At 43.1% G+C, this 26051-nt stretch overlaps 1 protein-coding gene and 1 long non-coding RNA gene across 2 annotated transcripts; one reads left to right on the forward strand and one right to left on the reverse strand.

Annotated features, from left to right (window-relative positions):
- The first annotated feature begins 2632 nt into the window (after nt 1-2632).
- ZNF671 (zinc finger protein 671) lies at nt 2633-17398 on the forward strand. Its single transcript, XM_019818989.3, has 4 exons — nt 2633-3009; nt 14127-14253; nt 14737-14859; nt 15467-17398. Exons 1-4 carry the CDS (start codon nt 2698-2700, stop codon nt 16672-16674), a joined length of 1770 nt encoding a protein of 589 aa, XP_019674548.3. The 5' UTR covers nt 2633-2697; the 3' UTR covers nt 16675-17398.
- On the reverse strand, nt 4903-25235 carry LOC123382274. Its single transcript, XR_006590401.1, has 3 exons — nt 25023-25235; nt 10557-10676; nt 4903-5209 (listed from the first exon to the last, which is right to left on the reverse strand). It is a non-coding gene; the product is annotated as an uncharacterized LOC123382274 (long non-coding RNA).
- Nucleotides 25236-26051: the final 816 nt, after the last annotated feature.

A 26051-nucleotide genomic window follows, 5' to 3' on the forward strand; every position in this document is an offset into this window, starting at 1 on the left:
TGACTGGGTGGGGTCATTATGTGTTTTCCAAGACCACTGACTCCAGATACCATGACACGGAGATCCCAGGCTCCAGGGCATAAGTGATTTCTGATCACTTCCTGGATGCTGTTTTGACCAATTCCTGGATGCCTGAGAGGACACATACACCAGACCACTGTCCTCAAAAAAATCCTCATTCCCCACAAAAAACAAGACTCCCTCTCCTCTTCTGAATCTCCCAGATGCTCTGTATCTGCATTCTATGTTTTTAATAAACTCTGCTCTCATTTCATCCTGGCTAGTGATTAATTTCTATTCTACAGGAAGCCAAGGAGTCTCTTGACTGCTCCTGTAGGATATCTTCTGGGTCCTTGGGCCCACCCAGCCTGCATCAAGGACATTAAAGAGATGCAAATACATTAGAGAACATGGGAACTTAATGCCAGACAAATGACCTAGTTATACCATCATACATATGGCAAATATAACACAAGAATGTAGTACAAACTTTTGAAGTAAAAGAGAAGATTCTAATATAAACATAAAATGTGAGTATATTGTTTATGATTTTAAAAATATCAATTATAAAAAACAACTTTTTGAAAAAGTGGGAAAATTGAATCATGACTATAAGTTACTGGCATTTTTTTTTTTTAGTGTGAAAATGCTACTGTAATTATAATGAAAGAGAACTTGTACTTTACAGACATTGGGAAGACTTATAAATGAAATGATCTATCTGGCATTTTTGATGGTATAAGATTAGGAACATATTAGGAATTATATTACAGTAATTGAGGAAGTACATATTCATACTGAAAGTTGACATATGAAAGCTGAGAATCCTTTTAAAATCACATGAAAAGTTATAATTAACAAGAAATTATAGGTATTCCTACATATAATGAAAATTAAAAATCAATAGCAGTCCTGTCAGAAGCTTTCTCCTATTTAAAAATTTAAAACAAACATCTTACTGAAATACAAAAGGTTGAAGAACATCAACAACACTCACCTGGATTAAAAAAAATTTTTTTTAAGTAGTCTCCACACCCAACATGGGGCTTGAACTCACCACCCTGAGATAAAGAGTTTCATGCTCTGCCAACTGAGCCAGCCATGGGCCCCTAAATTCCCCTTCTTGTTCTAATTTCACCATTAAAGAATATGCCCATAAACTCTAGGTCCCCATCTTCCAATTCAATAAAAACAGAACCCCAGGCCCATTCTCTCTGCTCCCCCTCTTTGCCTCCCCCCACCCCCCCACCATTTCTCTCTCCCTACAGCAAACTTGCTCTGTGGCCCCAAGTGTGCCATGTGCTTTTCAGGGCCTGTAAGTAATCTTGTCTCTTTCAAAGTTTCCTGATGGTTATCACTGAGGGTGTTTTACAATCATAATAAGAATCACAAGGGTCATTCCAGACATTATATTGGTTATTGACAGGCTGAGACTGGCATAAAACACATGGCTACTATCACCATTTTTGCCATGTTTTCAGGTGTATGTAAACACATATTACCCTATCACTGTGGTGGGAAAATAGCCCTAACTGCTGATTTTTGGTGGTGTATTGAAAACAGCTGAACATAAAACACTTTAGGCATCCTAACAGTGTCAATGAAGAATGCAGGACAAAGATCTCTGAAGGTAGGATATTTCCTATATATACACAACTCCTTGAAACCCCACTAATTAAGACAGGGCAGTTGTTCATTGAAAATATACGCGAGAAGAATGAATTACCATGACAACATAGTTTTGCTATTGATTTTTACCATTCTAACGTCCTCTAAATATCCTCTTTCTCTCTCCCTCCAACTGTTCCATGTTTCCAGGAGAGAAAAAAAGAATCAAAACTTGTAGACAAAGCTTTGACTGTGGTCAGGATTTCAATACAGACATGTGCTCAGCTTCATTCCTTTGTTTCTCTTACTTCAGTACTCAGAAATTTTTTCAGCCATAATCTCAACTCCCTGTTCAGAAACCTACCCCAAAATATCACGTGAAATAGTGATTACTTCACAGGAGGATATGTGAGACACCTCATGGTGTCTCAAACATTTGACAATGACAGACCCTGTCCAAGCAGGAAATGACCTTGAAATGGTTGCATTCCTTTTCGACCGGTCTCAGATCTTACAAGCAATTCTATGTATCTTAGGATATAGAGTAAAAAATATTATCTGGAAAAAAATGTCCCTTGCTGGGCTGGTACAATCACCAATTGATTATACAAACTGGAGAAAACTTTCCTGAGGAAATCTGTCCACTGGCTTCACAGCTGCTCAACATCCCTTTTTTCCCTTCCACTCAGTGGTCCTGTCTGGTCTTTTCTCTCTTGTCCCTGACCAGAACTGAAGTTCACAAAACTGATCTTAAAGCTTCCTTGTGTATGTATTTAAAAAGCAGCCGGGTGATACTTATTAGCTCCCACATATGAGTGGACAGAGAGATACGGTGTGGTGTTGTGTCCTTTTGGTTTTGTGGCTTTGGGGAACATCTGAAATAATGTCTACAAACATTTCTGTAATCGGTCAGGAGTACACTCCACGGAATCCGGGTCCTGCCCCTTCCTTGAAGAGAGTGGGTACCATTTACCACGCCCTTCGCTGTGGCCCTTTGCTTTTGCCAGGAACCTCAGCCCAGGACCATTTGTCTGGACCTAAGGCTCATGGGAAACTACATTACCCAGAAGCCTACTCGCCGCACGTCCAATGAAGGCCCAGGAGAGCTGCGTTTTCGTGCGTGAGAAAGGCGACTGGGCGGGCCTGGCATCCTCCTTGCAATCGGCATTTTCTCACTTTTTGTTAGGATCTACACAAGCCGGGGCCTTTGAATGCTTGGTTAGGCCGGAGGCGGAGGCGTTGTCCTCGTTTCGTGGAGACAAATCCGAGGCTCGGCGTTGGCGACGCCCACTGTGGCCCTGCCGCTGGGGTGAGACTTGGGACAGCTGTGGTTGCGTCCCCGACCTAGAGCCGGCGTCTCCCGCCCCGCCCACAGAGTCCGATGGCTGCGGCTGCGCCCAGGTACCCGGCTCAGGTAAACGCGCGACCCCCGGGCCCTCCCCGCCCTCCCCCACCCAGACCCTCCAGGCCCGAGCGCGGGGCGCCTGGTCGCGTCCCTGCGGCCCGGGTCCCGGTGTCCGGGCTGGGGAGGCGCTCGCAGGCTGGGGCCCAGTGTCTGAGCGCCGGCGTGACGGGGTGCGGGAGCTGGTTGTAGGGGAGGGGCCGTTTGGTGCAGGGCCTGGGCGGGACTGAGACGGAGGAAAACCGGAGTCTGGGGTCTTGCGTCTGCAGTATGCAGAGTGTGAGGGCTCACGCCTTGGGTGAGAAGTTGCACTCATTGTGAGGACTCTGGGAGCCATCAGATTTTGAGTAGAAGGACTTGGTGTGTGTGTTGGGGGGGGGGGGCGGGCTTCAAAAGTAACCACATTTTTTTGCACTCAGCAAAAATTAGATTAGATTAGGGCGGGCGGGGAATATGAATTCCTGGAGACCAGTAAGTACGTAGTGTACCGGGCTCCCAAAAGTGTTTTAACGATGGGTGAACCAGAGTAGTGCCAGAGGAAAGGGAAGAAGTGGTCGGATTCTGGATAGATTTTAAGGTTAGAACCAACACTATTTACTGCTGCAACAGAAGTGGCAGTGATTGAGAGTAAGGAGTGAAAAACTAACTTTTTAATTTTTGCTGTTCTATTGTTTTTCACGGATGTCTTGAAAATGGAAATCAATAAGTCAAAGTAGGAAGGTTTCAAGGGGATCAGAAGTTGAATTTTGGACGTGGTTAATTGTGAGATGTCTCAGTTTGGAGGTGTCACATGGGGTTTGGGGATGGAAGCTTTGGGGTTGTGGGAGAATGGGCTGGGTTGGAGATGTCCACAGGGTGAGGATGGTGATCTGGGCTAGGTCAAGGCCTGGAGATCAGAATTAGGGGTAGAATTCTTAAGCATGTTATTGTATTGTATTGTATTGTATTGTATTGTATTTTTTAAGATTTTAAAGTTATCTCTACACCCAACGTAGGGCTTGAATTTACAACCCCGAGATCAAAAGTTGTGCGCTTCAGTGAAGGAGCCAGCCAGGCACCCCTTAAGTGTGTTTAGTTTCAAAAGTTTTGTTTTGTTTTGTTTTGTTTTTTTCAGGTGCACCTGGGTGGCTCAGTCAGTTAAGCCTCCAACTTCGGCTCAGGTCATGATCTTGTGGTTCACAAGTTCAAGCCCCACATCATGCTCTCTGCCAACAGCTCAGATCCTGGAGCCTGTTTCAGATTTTGAGTCTCCCTCTCTCTCTGCCCCTTCCCCACTTGGCGCTGTCTCTCCCTCTCTCTCTTTCTCTCTCTCTCTCTCTCTGTCTGAAAAATAAATAACAAACATTTTTTTAAAAAGTGTGTTTTTTCTTTAAGTTCATTTTATTTATTTTGAGACAGAGAGAGAAAGCACAAGTTGGGGAGGGGCAAGGAGAGAGGAACAGAGAATCCCAAGCAGGCTCTATGCTGTCAGGGAGGAGCCTGATGCAGGCTCAGACTCACCAACCGTGAGATCATGACCTGAGCAGAAGTCAGACGCTCAACCAACTGAGCCACTCAGGTGCCTCATGTCAGACTGTATTAAATGCATTGGGAAAACTCCATACAGTCTGTTATAAAAGATCCCTCATTACTGAAATAGAGATAAGCTAAAAGGAATGGAGTGGAATAAGATATGAATACTAATAAGAAGGTTGGAGTGATTAATATAAGAAATGGTGAAGTTCAAAAAATACTAAAAATTTAAAAAAATGGTAAACTTCCGGGGAAGTAATATTACCAAAGATAACATAGGGATATTTTACAGTATCAAACAAGTAATTTAATCAAGAAAATACAAGAATGGTAACGTACATAAGAACAGACCTTCAAAAATTCTTTTAAAATATTTTTATTTATTTTATTTTTTAAAGTAATCTCTGCACCCAACATGAGGCTTGAACTCATGACCCCAAGATCAGGGGGTTTACCAACTGAGCTAGCCAAGTGTCCCCCAAAATTATTTTAATAATTAATAGAATACACACAAAAACAGTAAGGATATGGAAAACAACATCTCAGCTAACTTGATTCAATAGATATGTATAAAAGATTGCTCCAGGGGCACCTTGGTGGCCCAGTTAAGTGTCCAACTCTTGATTCGGCTCAGGTCATGATCTCATAGTTGTAGGATTGAGCCGCACATCGGGCTCTGTGCTGGAGCTAGAAAAAGAAGAACAAACAGAACCCCAAACCAGTAGAAGGAAAGAAATAATAAAGATTAGAGCAGAAATAAAATAGAAACTTAAAACATAATAGAACAGATCAATGAAACTAAAAGGTGGTTCTTTGGAAAGATCAACAATACTGATAAACCTTTAGCCACACTCATCAAAAATTAATAAAAATTAAAAATAGAGAGGTGCCTGGGTGGCTCAGAGTGCAAGCCGTGTGTCAATCTCTGTGCTGACAGCCCAGAGCCTAGAGCCTGCTTCAGATTCTGTGTCTCCCTCTCCCTCTGCTCCTGTCCTGCTCATGCTGTGTCTCTCTCTCTGTGTCTCTCAAAAATAAATAAGCATTAAAAATTTTTTTTAATTAAAAATAGAAGACTCCAACAGAAGCAGAAATGAAAGAGGAGAAATAACCAACACCACAAATACAAAGGATTGTAGGAATATTATGAAACATTATATGCCAACAAATAGGACAACCTAGAGGAAATAGATAAATTACTAGGATCTTATAACCTCCTAAAACTAAATCAGGAAGAAGTAGAAAATTTAAACAGACTTATTACTAGCAATGCAATTGAATGAGTAATCAAAAATCTCCCAACAAAGGAAAGGCCAGGACCAGATGGCTTCACAGGTGAATCCTACCAAACATTGAAAGAAGAGTTAATACTTATTCTTCTCAAACTATTCCAAAAAATAGAGGAAAGAAAACTTACAGATTCATTTTACAAGGCTAGTATTATCCTGGCACCAAAACCAGATGAAGACACTACCAAAAAAAAAAAAAAAAAAAAAAAAAAAAAGAGAGAGAGAGAGAGAGAGAGAGAGAAAGAGAGAACTACAGGCCAATATCTGATGAACATAGATGTAAAAATCTTCAACAAAATACTAGCAAATGGAATCAAACCAAACATTACAAAAATAATTCATTACAATCAAGTGGGATTTATTCCTGGTATACAAGGGTGAGTTCAGTATTCACAAATCAATCAATGTGGTACATTACCTGAACAAGAGAAAGAATTAAAAACCACATGATCACTTGAGTAGATATAGAGAAAGCTTTTGTCAAAATACAACATCCATTCATTTTTTAAAAGTTTTTCTAATTTATTTAAGTGATCTCTACACCAAATGTGGGACTTGAACTCATGACCCCAAGATCAAGAGTCACATGTTCTTCCAACTGAGCCAGTCATGTGGCCCATACAACATCCATTTATGATAAAACTCTCAACAAAGTAGGTTTAGAGGAAATATACTTCAACTTGATAAAGGCCATATATGAAGAACCACAGCTACCCTCATGCTCAATGGTGACAAACAGAGCTTTCTCCCTAAGATGAGGAGATAGACAAGGACATCACTGTCACCACTTTTATTCAACATAGTACTGGAAGTCCTAACCATAACAATCAGACAACAAAAGGAAATGAAAGGAATCCAAATTGGTAAGGAAGAAGAAGTAAAACTTTCACTATTTGCAGATGACATAATACTTTATATAGAAAACCTGAAATACTCCACCAGAAAATTCTAAAATTAATAAATGAATTCGGTAAGGTCACAGGATACAAATTAGTAGCATTTTGGTGAGTCTAGGTGGTACAGTTAGTTAAGCATCCAACTCTTGGTTTCTGCTCAGGTCATGATGTCTTGTTTTCATGGGTTTGAGCCCCACATTGGGGTCGCACTCACAATGCAGAGCCTGCTCGGAATTCTCTGTCTCCCTCACTCTCTGCCCCTCCCCCACTTGCACTATCTCTGACTCTTTCAAAATAAATAAACGTTTAAAAAAGTCGCGTTACACTTTTACTTACTTTTTTTAAAGTTTATTTATTTATTTTGAGAGCGTGAGTGCAAGAGAGGAAGAAACAGAGAGAAGGAGAGACAGAATCCCACGTAGGTTCCACACTGTCAGTGCATAGCCTGACGGACTTGAACTCGCAAACCATGAGATCATGACCTGAGCGAAGATCAGGAATCTGGTGCTTAACCAACTGGGCCACCCAAGGGCCCCTCAGTTACATTTTTATTCACTAATAATGAATTAGCAGAAAGAGAAATTAAGAAAACAATCCCATATATAATTGCACCAAAAATAGTAACATGCCTAGGGATAAACTTAACCAAAGAGGTGAAAGACTGTACTATGAAAACTATAAAACATTGATGAAAGAAAGTGAAGATAACTGAAACAAATGGAAAGATATTCCATGCTCATGAATTGGGAGAGCAAATATTGTTAAAATGTCCATATTACCTAAGCAAACTACACATTTAATGCAATCCCTATTAAAATGCCAACAGCATTTTTCACAGAACTAGAACAAATAATCCTAAAATATGTATGGAACTACAAAAGACTCCAAATAGCCAAAGCTATCCTGAGAAAGAACAAAACTGGAGGTATTACAATCCAATTTTCAAGATATACTACAAAGCTCTAGTAATCAAAACAATATAGTAATGACAGAAAACAGACACGTAGATCAGTGGAACAGAACAGAGAGCTCAGAAGTAAACCCACCATTATATGGTCAATTGATCTTCAACAAAAGAAGCAAAAATACCCAGTGAGAAAGATAGTCTCTTTAATAAGTGGTGTTGGGAAAACTGGGAAGCTACATGCAAAACCATGAAACTGGATCACTTTCTTACATCATACACAAAAATAAAATGGATGAAAAACCTTAATGGAAGACCTGAAACTATAAAAATCCTAGAAGAGAGCAGAGACAGTAATTTCTGTCTATGGCCATAGCAACATTTTTCTAGATATGTCTCCTAATCAAGGGAAACAAAAGCAAAAATAAAATATTGTGACTACATCCAAAGAAAAGTTTCTGCAGAGCAAATGAAATGATAAAACAAAAAGACCACCCCTACTGAATGGGAGAAAGTATTTGCAAATGATATATCTGATAAAGTGTTAGTATCTAAAATATATACAGAACTTTTACAACTCAACACCAAAAATACCCAAAGAATTTAGTTCAAAAATGGGCAGAAGATGTGAACAGATAATTCTCCAAAGGCGGCATCCCAATGGCCAACAGACCTGTCAAAAGATGCTCAATATCACTTATTATCAGGGAAATGAAAATCAAAACCACAATGAGGGGTGCCTTGGTGGCTCATCTGGTTGAGCGTCTGACTCTTGATTTTGGCTCAGGTCATGATCTCACAGTTCGTTGAGTCCGAGCCCGACATGGCAGTGCAGAGCCTGCTTGGGATTCTCTCTTTCACTGTCTCTGCCCCTCCATTGCTTGCTCTCCTGCTTTCTTAAAAATAAGTAAATTAGACACACACACACACACACACACACACACACACACACACACACACACACACAATGAACCTTACACCTGTTCGAATGGCTAAAATAAAAAACACAAGAAACAACAAGTATTGGTGAGGATATGGAAAAAAAGAATCCCTTGTGCACTTTTGGTGGGAATGCAAGCTGGCAAGATGGTATGTATATCCAAAGCAATATTTTTCAGCGATAAAAAAGATGAAATCTTGCCACATGCAATAATGTGGATGGACCTAGAGGGTGTAATGCTAAGTGAAAATTGGTCAGAGAAAGACAAATATCCTATGATTTCACTTGTATGTGAAATTTAAGAAAGAAAGTAGATGAACAAGGAAAAAAATAAAACAAGATTTTTATTTACTTTATTATTATTATTTTTTTAATGTTTATTTTTTTTTGACAGAGAGAGAGAGACAGAGCATGAGCAGGGGAGTGGCAGAGAGAGAGGGAGACACAGAATCTGAAACAGGCTCCAGGCCCTGAGCTGTCAGCACAGAGCCTGACGCAGGGCTCGAACTCACAGACCGCAAGATCACGACCTGAGCCGAAGTCAGATGCTCAACCGACTGAGCCACCCAGGCGCCCCAACAAGATTTTTAAATATAGAGAACAAACTGGTGGTTACCAGAGGGGAGGTGGGTCGGAGATGAGTGGAAAAGATGAAGGGGAATAAGAGTACACTTATCATGATGAGCACTGAATAACATGTAGAATTGTTGAATCAATATATTGTCCACCTGAAATTAATATAACACTATATGTTAATTATACTGGAAACAAGAAAATCAAGAGAGGATATCTCCAATGTCTAAAATTGTGAAGGGATCAATGCATAGTCCATACAAAGAAATAGCATTAATCAGAGCAAGAAATAAGACTCCAGTCTAAATGCCCAAATTATGAGCGGTCAGTAGAAGTGGGTACCCAAGTGGCTATCAGGCATGTGAAAAGTATACAAACACATTTTAGTTTAGAAATTAATACCAAATACAACTGTCTTACAGAACACATAATAGAATATAAAGAGAATTCTAAGTCATCTGAAAAGTATACTAGAACTAACCTCATGAATGTAGATACAAATAACATTAAGACTATATTAACAAAGTTCAGCAATGTATAAAATGTACTATACACCATAACCAAGAGAGATGTATTCCAGTGATGCCAGGCTGCTTTAATATTAGCAAAACATTATGTTATCTAACATATTAAACAGGTTAAGGAAAAATTATCATATCAATTGGTACAAAAAATTCACTGGCATAAGTAAATGTAAAGTGCTGTGTACAGGTTCTCTCCCTTTACATATATGTATGAATACACATATGAAGCGTAGACAGATGTAAGTGAACTATAGTCTATATGTCAACAATGCATAGAACACAAAAATTGAATGATGAAATTGTTACAGGTCAATTCTATAGCATCAAATAATAAAATTCTTAGGAATCAGAATAATATGCTTAAGTTACTTCATTACATTCATTAACAAAAATTTTTTTAATGTTTATTTATTTTGGGGAGAGGGAGAGACTGAGTGTGAGTAGGGGAGGGGCAGAGAGAGTGGGAGACACAAAATCCAAAGCAGGCACCAGGCTCTGAACTGTCAGCACAGAGGCCGATGTGGGGCTGAACCCACAAACAGCGAGATCATGACCTGAGCCCATGTTGGATCCTTAACCCTGACTGAGCTATTCAGGCGCCCCACATTACATTCATTTTTAAATATTTTTTTGAAAGCTACAAAGTTATTTGAATATTACTGAAAACTTGGTTGTTGAAACCTACAAAACTCTTCTGCTGAGAGAAATTAAAGGTGTCCTAAATAAATGGTATGACATTTTCCATAGAATTCATTGGCTTCACTTTTTCTCCCTAGAAGTGTACAGTACCCTGTTTGGTCTTCAGTATCAAGGGACGTTGTCCTGTTGGGACACTGAACCTGGTGGGTATGAGTCAGGAATTCAGTGTGAGCTTCCACTGAATACACAGATCCATGTGAGACCCAGTTTACCTGAGGGTGGTTGGGGACAGGAGATGAGCACCTGGAACCCTCTGAATCAAGGGTGCAGGTTAAGAAGATGTGGATGGTCAGGAGTCACTTTCTTTCCTCCGGTGGGAAGGGTCTGAAGTGCTGTTGGGAGAATGACCAGAGGATAGCATGTAATTCCCCAGGTAATAAATAGTTCCAATCACCATATGTTTTGTATACTAGTATTTCCCCACTTCAGAAATGAGGAAGTGGAGGCTTGGAGAGGTGAGGCCATGCTCAAGGAATCATAATCAATAATGGAGTTACTTACTGCAAACCCAGGTTAGCTTTCCTCTAGAGCTGAGGCCCTGAAGTTAGATGCCATCTGGCAGATTCCATTGCCAATTGGAACCTAAACACTGTGTGATTGGTTGTAATTCAAGTTCAAAGTTTGTGAATTTGAACAGAAGATACAGAAGAAATGTGCTACAAAATTTGAAATGATGTCCACCCTAAGCTACAATTCAGTCCTGAGGAAAAACATTTTTTTAACTTTTTTTTTTTAATTTTTTTTAACGTTTTATTTATTTTTGAGACAGAGGCAGAGCATGAACGGGGGAGGGACAGAGAGAGAGGGAGACACAGAATCGGAAGCAGGCTCCAGGCTCTGAGCCATCAGCCCAGAGCCCGACGCGGGGCTCGAACTCACGGACCGCGAGATCGTGACCTGAGCCGAAGTCGGACGCCCAACCGACTGAGCCACCCAGGTGCCCCTTAACTTTTTTTTTTTTTAATGTTTATTTGTTTTTGAGAGAGACAGAGACAGGCCGTGAGTGGGGGAGGGGCAGAGAGAGAGGGAGACACAGAATCTGAAGTAGCCTCCAGGCTTTGAGCCCTCAGCACAGAGCCCTATGTGGGGCACGAACTCATGAATTCATGAACCATGAGATCATGACCTGAGCCGAAGTAGGATGCTTAACCGACTGAGGCACCCAGGCGCCCCGAAAAATATTTTTTAAATTGTAAATCTTGAATCATTTTGCTTAGAAAAACATCACCTTCGGGGCGCCTGGGTGGCTCAGTCGGTTAAGCATCCGACTTCAGCTCAGGTCACGATCTCACGGCCCTTGAGTTCGAGCCCCGCGTCGGGCTCTGGGCTGATGATGGCCCAGAGCCTGGAGCCTGCTTCCGATTCTGTGTCTCCCTCTCTCTCTGACCCTCCCCCGTTCATGCTCTGTCTCTCTCTGTCTCAAAAATAAATAAACGTTAAAAAAATTAAAAAAACAAAAACAAAACAAAACAAAAAATCACCTTAGTGCAACAGGCTACCCAAAACACGCAGAAACATATAGCATTTTTGATTGTTTTTTCTTAGAATAGTTTTGTTTGATTGTTTTTTGTATGTTTGATTGTTTTTTCTTAGAATAGTTTTGAATGTCACAGGTTGTACACACTGTTCTGTCCTTTAAAAATTTTAATCATTTCTATTAAGGCTACTTGTTGGTTTGGGGTATGTGTATTTGAATTTTGATAGATACGGTCTTTAAGTCTGCAAATGGGCAGCATGGACTCCTCTTCCGCCACATGGGTATATGAGAGCCCAGATTGGTGGTGATGAGGATTGTATCCAGCACTAAATGTGCACCTTGTACCATTTTAAGTGCTTTATACATAACTTCACCAATATATACAGACTGTTTTTTCCTGCCATTTTAATGAATGGAGCATTATGTGTGAGAAACATTTAAACAACTGCACAGAGGTCTACCAGGGAGGTTTTGTCTTCATTTTTCATTTCACATCCTGAGGTGAAACTGTTCCCCTTGCGTCCCAAATTAGGAGGGGTGAGGCTGGGATTTACGAATCCTGAACCTCCAGAATAGCCATGGCCAGTTCATTCATGCTTAGGACATGGGACACCTGCTGTGGCTTGGGAGCAACTGGCAGACTTAGCACACAGTAGGCTCTCAATAAATGATTTCTTTGCCTTCCACCTCTGACCACCCTGGCTTCCTGTCCAAGCCCCGTGGGGTGGTAGTCACTACAATACCCAGAAGGCTCTGCATCATGAGGTGGCAGCTCCCAGCCAATGATGGGCCAGGAGAGGAGGTCTTTTCCTGCCAGTGCTTCTGGTCACAGCAGAACTTCCAGAGTCATCCTCCTGGTGGCTAGTTTGTTTTTTTTTTTTAAGGGAGGTCTGTGTGTGTGTGTGTGTGTGTGTGTGTGTGTGTGTGTGTGTGTTTCTTAATGTTTATTTTCAAGAGAGAGAGATTGACAGAGCAAGAGTGGGGGAGGGGCAGAGAGAGAGGGAGACACAGAATCTGGAGTGGTCTCCAGGCTCCGAGCTGTCAGCACAGCTCCCGCCACAGGGCTCAAACTCACGAACCATGAGATCATGACCTGAGCTGAAGTCAGATGCTTAACTGACTGAGCCATCCAGGTGCCCCAGATTGTATTTTCTGTTTGTTACTTTACTAGGGCCTGTTTTGTTTGAAGTGGATTGTGAGAAGGAAGGTAGGGAGTTAGAGGTGACTCAAAATTGTGAACATGCCGCACTATGAACTGAACTGGGGAAGTCAGTCGTAAAACTAATGTTCAGAGGATTGGGTGGAGATAAGGAAGTTGTGACTACTGAGGATAACGCATGTGTATAATTGATGAAATAATGCCTCCCAAAGATGTCCATGTTCTAATCCCTTGAACTTCTGGATATGTTACCTCACGTATCACAAGGGACTTCGTGTATATGATTGAATTAAGTATATTAAAATGGAGAGATTATCCATTGGGCCCAGTGTAATCACAGAAGAATAGTCAAAGAAGATTTGAGGAAACAAACAGAGGTCAGAGTGATAACATATGTTGGCTTTGAAGACAGAGGATAGGGCAAGGAGTCAAGGATTGCATGAGCTCTTGAGAAACTGGGAAATTTAAGGAAACAGATTCTTCTGTAGAACTGCCCAAAGGAACACAGTCCTGATTTTATCCTAGTGAGTGCTATTTTGGATTTATAGTCTCTAGAGTGGTAAGAAGATGAATTTGTGTTAAGCCACAATGTGGTAATGGTTTGTTACAGCAGCTATAGGAAACTAATACAACGTGCAGCAGAGAATTGGAAGAAGGCTGCAGGTACCTGAAATATGCATGGAGTTCTGGGTGCCTGAAATTGAAGGAAAGGTCCAGACTGAGAGGCCTTCAAAGCAGGAATGGGGGCTTTCCTTTGGCAATTGGGGCCACTTGAGGTTTGTTGCAAGATGGGATCCCGAATGTACTGCCAAGCGTTCTCTCTGTGCTAGTTGCAGGGCAACATGTGAGGAGTCTGGTGTGGGCAAGAAGAGTGGTGCTAGGTGACTGAAGGTGTGTGTGGGGGTGTGGTCTGAGAAGTGACGTGCACGAGAGGGGAGAGTGTCAACTGATGGTCCTGCAGCCCTGCTACTGGGGGCTTCTGTGAGAGCAGTGAGTCTAGGTTTATGTCTAGGAGGCATGATTTAGGGCACCCCAGAGGAACTGGCAGGCACATGGGGATGTGGCTGAGCCTGACATTGTTGTGGGTAGAGTGGGGATACTCAGTCAAGAGACTTTTCCTGGACCCTGCTGGCCATGTCATTGCAGGGCTGTGTGATCTCTGAGGACGTGTTTGTGTACTTCTCGTGGGAAGAATGGATGCTCCTTGATGATTCTCAGAGACTTTTATATCAGGATGTGATGCTCGAGAACTTTGCACTTTTAGCCTCACTGGGTAAGGTCCGCACACCAATCCCATCTTCTTTCTCTTTCGCCACGGACCGCTGTGTCCTTCCCTGGTCAGATCACAGGCACTGCTTCCCTGCCAGGCTTCCTGGAGTAGGCACTGTGGGTGCCAGGTCTGAGCCGTATGGAGTGTTCTCGCCTCTTAGTGACCCCATCCCGAAGCCACACAGCTAAGGCTTTGGGAGTCACAGCACGTGGTTTGCCCCATGGATGCCTTTGTCTTGGGCATTTTCTGGGCTGGTGAATCTGTCCAGAACTATGGTACCTCTGTGCCTAAAGTTCCTCTCCCTTTTTCTCGGTGACATTTTCTGGGGCTTACTTATACCAGGAGTTTGCAGGACCTTTGTGCCTGCAAAACCTTCCTTCAAGGTTTTTGTTTTGGTGATAATTTTTTTTTTTGAACTTGTGGAGCATCATGGGATGAGTCGCTCTGGCCAGTAGTGGCCGCTCACCTGTCCTGTGTCTCCCTCAGGAATTGCACCCTCCACATCACGCTTAGTCACACAACCAAAGCAAAGGGAAGATCCCTGGGTGCCTGACCAGGTGGATGTGACCCCAGCCACAGAAAGAGAGGCTCCGAAGGGACCTGGACCTGGTGAGTGCATGTGGGGGAGGGCCATGATATCAAGGCGGGGTTCAAAACCAGCAGAATTAATTTTGCACACCAGTGCTTGGTTTCAAGGCTGGTGGCCACACAGTATTCCCATCCTTCCCCGTTCTTGACGTCGTCGCTTATTTCCCGTCTGACTTGAAGCCCCTTGCCGTCTCTCATTTGCCCTGCACCTGGTCTTCTCCACTGCTCAGTCCACGTTGTTCTGCAGCGTTGACACTTAACACGTCGGGAGATGGGCCCATACCCTTAAATAATCCTCGAGCACCAGCTATACACTTGTAAGTGGATCTTCCTGGGCCTGTGCGTGCCCTTCTGCCTAGCACTCCCCTGTCTCGGCAGCCAGATTCCTCCCGGAAGCCGTTTGCCGTACTCTGTGCACATATCCTTGTCTTCGGGGGGCTTCCGTCATTCTGTGACCTTCAGAGACCCAGTTCTGTGTTTTCAGCCCATTTCTTAACCTGTCCCAACCTCCCTTGTCCTATAAACGGTCCTGCTGATGTGTTCCTGTATGCGTCATACACTCATTTGTGATGGGGTTGCGCGTCCGCAGAGTCCAGCATGCGTGTCAGCAATGCTTCTCTGGTTTCAGGTTGTTGGTGTGCAGTGGAGGATAATGATACATCCTCTGTCTCCTCAGAAGGACTGTCACGGGTCAGGACTCCTGAGGCAGGTGTGAAGACCCGCCCATGTGACAGCTCTGGCTCAGTGTTGAAAGAAATCCTATACCTGACTGAACGCCAGCTGGGAGAGGCCAGGCCGAAGCCGCCTACACGGGGGGCACGTTGGAAGCAATGGTGGCTCAGTGCCACCCTCCATCAGCACCAGAAGCAGCCCACTGGAGAGAGGCCCTTCCGAAGAGGTGAGGGCAGGGCCTCCGTGAAAAGCTGCAGACCCTACATGCCAGAGAAGACCTCCATGTGCACGGAGGGTAGGATGGACTTGCCAGCCCCCTCTGGCCTTCCTCAGCACCAAGTCCCCTGCATGCCTTTGAAGGCCTACAAGGGCACCGGGCTTGGCGGAGCCCTTCACACTGGACAGAGGCATCACAGGTGCACCGAATGTGGGAAAGTGTTCACCCGCAAAGACACGCTTACACGGCACCAGAGAATCCATAGTGGAGAAAGGCCTTATGAGTGCAGCCAGTGTGGGAAACTCTTTAGCCAAAGCTGTGACCTTTTCAAACACGAGACCATACACACCGGAGAAAGGCCGTATGAGTGCCGCGAATGTGGGAAGTTTTTTAGACAAATCTCTGGCCTCATTGAACATAGGCGAGTTCACACTGGCGAAAGACTCTATCAGTGCAGCAATTGTGGAAAATTCTTCAGTAGTAAGTCTAACCTCATTAGACACCAAGAAGTTCACACAGGAGCAAGGCCTTATGTATGCAGCACATGCGGGAAAGAGTTCAGCCGCAAACACACGCTCCTTCTGCACCAGAGAACTCACACTGGAGAGAGACCTTATGAGTGCAGTGAGTGTGGGAAGGCCTTTAGCCAGAGCTCTCACCTTAACGTGCACTGGAGAATTCACAGCAGTGATTATGAGTGCAGCAGATGTGGGAAAGCCTTTAGCTGCATCTCTAAACTCGTTCAGCACCAGAAAGTTCACTCTGGAGAAAATCCTTACGAGTGCAGCAGGTGTGGGAAAGCCTTCACCCAGAGGCCGAATCTGATTCGGCACTGGAAAGTTCACAGTGGAGAGCGGCCTTATGTGTGCGGCAGATGTGGGAAAGAGTTTAACCGCAAACACACACTTGTTCTCCATCAGAAGATTCACACAGGAGAGAAGCCTTAATACTGCAGCAGATGTGGGAGATCCTTTAGTCAATGCCCCAACTTATAGTTCATTTGAGAATTCCCAGCAGGGATCGTGTGTGCATCGGACATAGGACAGCCTTCACCCAAAGACTAAACCATTTTCAGCACGGGAAAGTCTACCCTGGACAAAGGCCTCAGCTGTACAGCGAATGTGCTGTCTCCTCATTCAGCCTGACCGTTCTCCCCAGAGTGAAGCTCTGAGAGTAGGCTTTGTGAGGGAGCCATCATTCACAAGTCGTAGCTCACACTTGTGCACATCTACGCTGGGGAGATTCCTTGGGAGCGCCTGGTATGTGAGGTGCGTTCGGGAGCTGTGTTGCACATTGTAAACTGCTGAGTCCCTTTGCCAGTGGCAAAGCCACCCTACCGTTACCATCCGGCAAAGCTCCACCGTGTGTGTCTGTCACTTCAGCATGCTCAGGCAGGCGGACCTCTGTGCTGTCTCCACAGTCCCTTGCAGTCATGTTTGGCCTCCACGGACCATCAGGGGCCTCATTTCCTTCCTTTTGTCTGGGTTAGGTGTGGAAAGAGTTGGCTCACGAGATGGGTTTTCCAGGAAGCTTGCAAAGGTTTGTCTTCATGGACTTTTTGGTCTCGTGTCATGCTCTCTGTGGATGTCTACGGTCTCACGTCATCCAGCCCTGGAACTGCATGCCTCTCGTTGCTCATGTTTGTACAATAATAAAATGCTTATTCTTTCAGCCTTTTTTTTTTCCTTTTTTTTTCAACTTTTTTTTTTTTTTTTAAATTTTTGGGACAGAGAGAGACAGAGCATGAACGGGGGAGGGGCAGAGAGAGAGGGAGACACAGAATCAGAAACAGGATCCAGGCTCCGAGCCATCAGTCCAGAGCCTGACGCGGGGCTCGAACTCACGGACCGCGAGATCGTGACCTGGCTGAAGTCGGACACTTAACCGACTGAGCCACCCAGGTGCGCCTCTTTCAGCCATTTTTAATCTTGAGGGTTCTGTTCATTGTGTGGGGTGTGTTGAGGACATAGTTGTGTTCTACCAACATGAAAGGATCAAGTTTATGGGAGCCCCCAGTTTTCCATGTCTCAGAGAGGACAGTGTGATGGCAGAGAAAAGCTCTCATTCCAGGTTTGGCCTAATTTGTGCTGCTGCCCAAGGTCTTCTGGGAAAGACTTATGGGCTTTGTGGGACCTGTCATGTGGCCCGGGTCCGTAAGTAACTGTGGAGAGGTAGTTGTGACAACCTCCGGTGCATCTGGAAGCAGAATGAGTTTTGTCCCTGGTTCCTATGGAATGTCTCATGTCCCCAGGCACTATGAAAAGGAAACTGGCCTCTGGTACCTGACAAGGAGCCTGAGTCAGAATTCGGTAGGTAGATGTCACTGGCTGGAAGAGCTACAGGAGCCAGGCAGGAACTATAATGGATACAGGAACAAAGTGTAATTAATACGGGGTTAGAGAGATTGCAGCACGCTAGAAGGGATGCCCCGCAAGAGGTACCTGCTTGGATATTCCCCAACTATGGCTGAACAGAATGAGAAGGTGCAGACATTTTCAGGACCTCCAGAGCTGCCTCCTGTGGCCAAGACCACTTGCAGGACAAATAATCTAAGTATTTTGTGGATTTTCTTAGACTCTGGATGGCTCAAGTCAGAGCTCTTGCTGTGCAGGCAGGAAAATGGGTTGAGAGAAGGGAGATCTGGGATTCCAGGGATGTGGCTTTTGTGACTTACCCAGTGTTCTTGGTGACTTATATAGAAACAGTTTTCATTGGTTGCCAATTGACACTGCCCCTGCGGCAGGACTGCTCCCAAGGTGTGAGAGGAGAGACGATAAAGTAAACAGCGTTGCCTATAGGATTTAATTTGTCTTTCCTATTTTCTTAAGATGGACCATGTCATTTATTTGAGGACTTCCTTCTAATATAGTCATTTTGTAAGTTTCCTTATAATGACTATGTTAGCAGCATTCCCCACATTTTGATATATTGTGCATTTGTTTCATCTAATACAGAATCAGTTTAAAATTGGCCGAAAAAGTTCTAGCTTTATTTTTAGGGACTTCTGAGTATCTGGCTTTGACACTTGGCTAAGATGAGGGCCATGCATTTATTATGTGTTGCTTAATACCCCAAATTTCCTGACCACACCTAGTCCCAGTTTGGGTTGGCATAATGGTCAGATAGTCTAGCTTGACTGTGTTACCAAAAATGCATAAAAACTCCTACCAGTATCTTCTGACTCTCTGTAAGCCAGGGCTCATTACTCTGGGAATGAACCACAAGAGTGTGTAAATAAGAATCTGGGAAACTACCTGGATGTTTGACCCCCAATATGCTTTTAAGAGAACCTTACGTATGAGTGTGCTCTGTGGAGTCATGCAAGTATTTTCAATTACAATGTGTGAAATGTTTGCAGTTGGTGATGAGGATGGGGTCTTTGATATGACCCTTGATTCCAGTTCAAATAATAATGACTAAGAGGGCAGTGCCTGGATGGATCAGTCAGTAGAACATGTGACTCTTGATCTCAGGGTCATGAGTTCAGTCACCACATTGGATGTGGAGCATACTTTTAAAATATGACTAAGGGGTTATTACCCAGGAAAAAAGATGACAGAGGCTGATGAGAGGATTTTTATTAACAGGTTGGTTACTAGGCCATCCCTGAGTTGAGTATGCATAAGTGTTGTACTCAACCAGAAGAAAAGCAAGTGAGAACTGAACTCTGTAGGTCCAGTGTAAATGGATTGCAAATCAAATACAAACTAAGAGGATGTCAGCCAAGAATATGGTTCTTTTGCTGCCCCTCCCCCATTATTCTAGCAAAAGTAAATGGCATCAGAGAAACAGCTAGAGGCTCTTAAAGCTGTAGATTATAGCCTGTGGTTCAGTATACCATACCTTCTATCTCCATCCCTCTGAGCCAGCTGGTGATTGACATCATGATAAAAGGGGAGATAAGGGGCACCTAAGTGCACAGTCGGTTAAGCGTTTAAGCGTCCGACTCTTGGTTTCAGCTCAGGTCATGATCTCATAGTTCGCAAGTTCGAGCCTTGTGCCCAGCTCTACTCTGACAGTGCAGAGCCTGCTTGGGATTCTCTCTCTCCCTCTCTCTCTCTGCCCCTCCCCTGTTTGCTCTCTCTATCTCTCAAAAATGAATAAAATTTTTAAAAATTAAAAAAATAAGGTCTGGGAGACAATATGATGTGAGGCATGATATTATACATCTCTTTATTCAGCTCTCTTGAATGGGGCTTAATGCTGGGAGAAAGATAAGGATTATTCAGAAGAAGAAAGGTAACAATTTAAATAAAAGAGTTGGAAGAAATCTGAGAATAACTGAATCAGATAAAGATGTTCAGGTAGTTGATTAAAAGTGACACTAGGTGCCTGGGTGGTTCAGTTGGTTAAGTGTGCAACTCTTAGTTTTGGCTCAGGTCATGATCTCATGGTTTGTGAGGTCGAGCCCCACCTCGGGGTCTACGCTGACAGCATGAACCTGATTCTCTGTCTCCTCTCTGTGCCCTTCCCCTACCCACATGTGCTGTCTCAAAATAAAAAAGATTATTTAAAAAATGCCATTAAAAAGGAGAGAGTAGATGGAATAGTTACTAAAATTTTGATGGAGCACTATAAGAAATTGATACTCTGTTCAAAGAACTGGGACAAATTATTTCAATTGATCCCAGTCATGATAAACTTTAAAATATTAAGATTATAGGGGCGCCTGGGTGGCTCAGTTGGTTAAGTGTCCAACTTCAGCTCATGGTCATGATCTCACGGTTCACAAGTTTGAGTCCTGCATTGGGCTCTGTGCTGACGGCTCAGAGCCTGGAGCCTGCTTCAGATTCTGTGTCTCCCTCTCTCTCTGCCCCTCCCCCACTCACGTTGTGTCCGTCTGTCTCTCTTTCTGTCAAAAGTAAGTAAAACATTTTTAAAAATTTAAATATTAATATTATATATAAAAAAAGAGGCCTCTATAATCTTTTGAGAACCTGTTCTGATGCTAACCAGGCAAGAAAATGCAGAGGATTATGATTGAATGGGCAGGCCCGGGTGTCATGATCTTTTAGCAGGGACCCCAAGTCTACTTTCATTGGTATTGGTAACATGACCTGAAGACAGTACAAATTTACAATTGCTAGGCTTGTTGATATATGTATTGTTATAACTTAAAAGTCAAATGAAAACTGAGAGGGCAATATGTGATGATTGAATGTGATGATACTATAGAAGGCTTGCAAGTGAAAGCATAGTCCACAAAGGAATTTCTGGATAGAAACCATGTATGGCTGTTGCCTCCTCCTGGCCATAGTGCATTATTGGAATGGATATGATGTCATATTAATCTACTTAGTCCTTTTTTTTTTAAAGTAAGCTCTAGGGGCGCCTGGGTGGCGCAGTCGGTTAAGCGTCTGACTTCAGCCAGGTCACGATCTCGCGGTCCGTGAGTTTGAGCCCCGCGTCGGGCTCTGGGCTGATGGCTCAGAGCCTGGAGCCTGTTTCCGATTCTGTGTCTCCCTCTCTCTCTGCCCCTCCCCCGTTCATGCTCTCTCTCTGTCCCAAAAATAAATAAACGTTGAAAAAAAAAAATTTTAAAAGTAAGCTCTATGCCCAACGTCAGGCTTGAACTGAGGACCCCAAGATCAAGAGTTGCATGCTCTACCAGCTAAGCCAGCCAAGTGCCCCAAGGATCTTTTATTTTATTTTTTGTTTTGTTTATTTATTTTGAGGGGGGGGGAGAGAGCGAGAGGGAGAGAGAGAGAGAGAGAGAGAGAGAGAGAGAGAAAGAAAGCATGTGAGCGAGCGAGTGAGGGGCAGAAAGAGAGGGAGAGAGAGAGAGAATCCCAAGCAGGTATCGTCAGCACAGAGCTCAGTATCGTGCTCTGTTCCACGACCCTAGGATCATGACCTGAGCCAAAATCAAGAGTCAGATGCTTAACGGACTGAGCCACCCAGGCGCCCCCAAGGATCTTTTAGGTGCAGCTGTGTTAGCATTTGCAAATTCCCATTTAACGGTTTCATAGTGTGTGAGGAAAGCTGATGGATCTGAGAGGTTAACTATAGATTTTGGAGGGCTTGATAAGTTGTAACCCAAACCCTCACCCTAAATTGTCAGCTGTATTTGATATGGTATCAACAGTTAAAGCTCAGGGGCATCATTATTTCGTTTTGGATTTGGCTAATGCCTTCTTTTCCATTGGGAAGCCAAAGCATTCATTAGGGGTAGACCCCAGTATTCAGATACTGTTCCCTCACAAGAACATTTTCAATAATCTGGCTGAAACTTGGCCCTTGATTTAAACTTCATTCTATGACAATATTTAGTATATGGGCAAAGGCCACTTTTGGAGGGTTAGGACGAGGAAATACTATTTTAAATCCAACTTATTTTGTGACGATCTTGTCTAATTCATAATGTAATTGTTATTTGGTGTAATACTGGTATAACTGGTATGATCAATTTAATGGGTTCTAACAAAACCTGTGGTAATACTGACATAGGTTATAAAGTATATTGGGAAACTGAATTAAAACCTCTACAGGGTGCTCTCTCAATGCAATATGTTTGGCCAGAAGAGGGACTAGAATTAGTTAATAATAATATAATTTCAAATTTAATTAATCCACAGATACCTTTAATTGACTTACTAAAATTTCTTAAAATCAAATTCCAGTGTAATTAATGTACATTAATTAATATATTGGTTTTAGGCATTAATTAGTGAACAATTCTGTACATTACTCAGTGCTCATCATGGTAAGTGCACTCCTAATCGTCTTCACCTTTTTCATCCAACCCCCACCCACCTCCCCTCTGGTAACCTTCACTTTGTTCTCTGTATTTAAGGGTCTGTTTTTTTGTTTGTCTCATTTTTCCCTTGTTTTGTTTCTTAAATTCCACATACAGCTGAAATCATATGGTATTTGTCTTTCTCTAACTGACTTATTTCACTTAGCTTAACACCCTCTAGTTCCATCCATGTTATTACAAATGGCAATATTTCATTCTTTCTTATGGCTGAGTAATATTTCTGTGTGTGTGTGTGTGTGTGTGTGTGTGTACACACGCACACATACATATATATCACATCTTCTTTATCCCTTTGTCTATCACTGGATAGATGTTGCTTCCCTAATTTGACTACCATAATGCTGCAGTAAACATAGGGTGCATATATCTTTTTGAATTAGGGTTTTCCTACTCTCTTTGTAAATACCCAGTGGTAGAATTACTGGATCATATGGTAATTCTGTTTACATACCGATACCTTTTTAAAGTTCCAATCTTGGTGGTGGAGAATTATAACAGTTACCAATCTTGTACATGATTACACACACCTTTGTTGCTGGAGTATATTGTTTTTTATATTTTCTTTAAACCAATAGCCACACCTCATATGAGGCACACATACATATTATATTGGCAGCTGTCTTTTTCCAGTGATGCAGGCAAAGGATTGAGAATGTGATTTATAATTAAAAACATTTAACCAACAGAAGGATAACTATGGAGGATAGAGATAGTTTTGCGCTTATCTCTGGGGATATCTGGATATCTGGTTTGACTCCTTGTTAAGATAAAGGCAGTGGGAATACAACATACTCTTTAAACTCTCCCAAGGTTGGTTTCTTTCCTGATGGCTTTCACCTGGCATAAATGACGGCTCAGGTCATGGAACCAGAGCGGCATTAAAGTTCCTCCTGGAACTTCTGCCATCTGCTCTCCTAAAGTCAAACTCTGTCATCGCACAGATCTTAGTGGTTCAATCCAGAGATGAAGCATGTCCATTTGTGAATAAGGATCCTGAGGGTCTTCTGACCAGATGTGTCTTTAGGCCTCAAGGTTGGACTGCCTTGTCTTTGTCTAATTGTATCCTATACTTTGCACTTAAATAAAAGCCCTAAGGGAGAGTGGTCTTGGAGGCTCATAAGGCCAAAGATAGGTGTGATATCTCTATAGGTATAATTATAATTCAAGAAATCAATGTATGTAGAAAACTATACATGTGTACATATCCTAGGCTCCCACTGTGAAATGACCTATGGCCCCCACAATCAATGACTTACCAGTAGAAGAGAACACAACTAGTGCTCAACTATTGATTTACAAATACCATTTTTTTTTAATGTTTATTTTTGAGAGAGAGACAGAGACAGAGACAGAGCATGGGCAGGGAAAGGGCAGAGAGACAGAGGGAGACACAGAATCCAAAGCAGGCTCCAGGCTCTGAGCCGTCAGCACAGAGCCCAACCTGGGGCCCAAACTCATGGACCGCAAGATCATGACCTGAGCCAAAGTTAGATGCTTAACTGGCTGAGCCACCCAGGTGCCCCTATAAATACCATTTTCCTTAAAAATTTTTTTAATGTTTTTAATTATTTTTGAAAGAAAGAAACAGCACGAGTGGAGAAAGGGCAGAGAGAGAGGGAGACACAGAATCTGAGGCAGGCTCCAGACTACCAGCTGTCAGCACAGAGCCTGATGCAGGGCTCGAACCCATGAACTACGAGACCACAACCCAAGCAGAAGTCAAGACACTCAATCTACTGAGCCACCTAGGTGCCCCTATGAATACCATTTTCTAGTGAAAGGAGCCAGAACTCCTTGGAGAAGCTGATTCCAAGCTGGGACAGAAAATATTTTTTTTTAAGCAGTTTACTTATTTTTGAAAGTGGGGGAGAGGAAAAGGGAGAGAGAGAGAGAGAGAGAGAGAGAGAGAGAGAGAGAGAGCAGGAGAGGGGCAGAGAGAAGGAGATGGAGAATCCCAAGCAGGCTCCAAGCCATCAGCACAGAGCCCAATGCAGGGTTCTGTCTCATGAACCCTGAGATCATGACCTGAGCCAAAATCAGGAGTTGGACACTAAACCAACTGAGCCACCCAGGCACCACACATGCCTGAAAATATTCTTGCATTTGCAAACAAGAAAATTGTAAAGAGTAACACACACACACACACACACACACACACACACACACAGGCTGTAGCTTTAAGGTGTTCCCACTGTCCAAATCTGGGACAATTTTAGCATAAAAATAAATATTGACAGTAATTAATTATAAACCATTGAATATATTCATAATCAGAGCCCAATTTCTTTCTCAAGCAGTGATTCCCAAAACGTCCAAGTTTCCTTCCCACCCTCCATAACTAGAAAATCAAGCAAAATATATGACGTAGTTCAAGACGTCTCCAAAACTACACTGAGGCGCAATATTTCACTGGAAGAATGCACAGAACGCAGCAACGCTGTTATATTCATGGTTACAATGAATTACAGCAAAAGATTCAGATTAAAACCAGCAATAGAAGATCCCTAGGGCAGGGTTTAGGAAAGAGCAGACACTGACCTTCCAGTTGTCCTCTCCAGGGGAGTCATGTGGACAGCCCTGATTTCCCTCAGCAACTGTGCTTGATAGTACACATGGAGTTTTGCCAAGCTCACTCAAGCTTTGGTGTCCAGAATTTTCACTGAAAGTTGGTAATGCAGACTTGTCTGATCCCCTTGTAGCTGACCTTAGTCTCTAGCTCCTCAGCAGTTAGAGCTGCTAACTGTGGGCCAATGCACGACCCGTATGGTCATGTGATCATAGGATCCAGGAGCCTCCACATGTGTTTCCAAAATTGGCCCTAAGGGAAAAGAGGCTACCTGCTTGTGAATCCAAAGAATACCTCCTTGGATTTCCCTGGTAGCATATTCCTGCATAAATCATTTCTGTTTTATTAGGGAACACTTCTGGGCACTGCCTTCCTTACTAGAGTGTTTCTCTAACATCACCTGAATCATTATGGGTATTTTAGGTATCAGAATTACTTTATGTTTTTCAGTATTATGAGCAGTTTCAAATCCCAATAGCCAGGCAGTAATTGTATCTCAAATGGAAAATTTCTGGTGCGACATCCTAGCAGTTGCCCCTGGGTAGTGTTCAGAGGCTTTTGCCATAGGCCCCAATCTGGATTCCACATAAACTATCACAGAGCTAGTATATGCTGTCAGAACTCCAGCTTCTAACATGTCGTTAAAGTGGTAATTGCTGGGGCGCCTGGGTTGCTCAGTCGGTTAAGCGTCCGACTTCAGCTCAGGTCACGATCTCACGGTCCATGAGTTCCAGCCCCGTGTGGGACTCTGGGCTGATGGCTCAGAGCCTGGAGCCTGCTTCCAATTCTGTATCTCCCTCTCTCTCTGCCCCTCCCCCATTCATGCTCTGTCTCTCTCTGTCTCAAAAATAAATAAACGTTAAAAAAATTTTTTTTTAAAAAGTGGTAATTGCTTTGTCCACCAGGTATCTATACTGTTTCATATGAACAACCTGTGTGGGCTCAGGCAATCTTACTGGTACTCATTTGGCATGTCCAGTCAGCATTATTTGAAGGGCAAA

The sequence above is a fragment of the Felis catus genome, chromosome E2 (assembly GCF_018350175.1).
Source record: "Felis catus isolate Fca126 chromosome E2, F.catus_Fca126_mat1.0, whole genome shotgun sequence".
In the NCBI taxonomy this organism is placed as follows: domain Eukaryota; kingdom Metazoa; phylum Chordata; class Mammalia; order Carnivora; family Felidae; genus Felis; species Felis catus.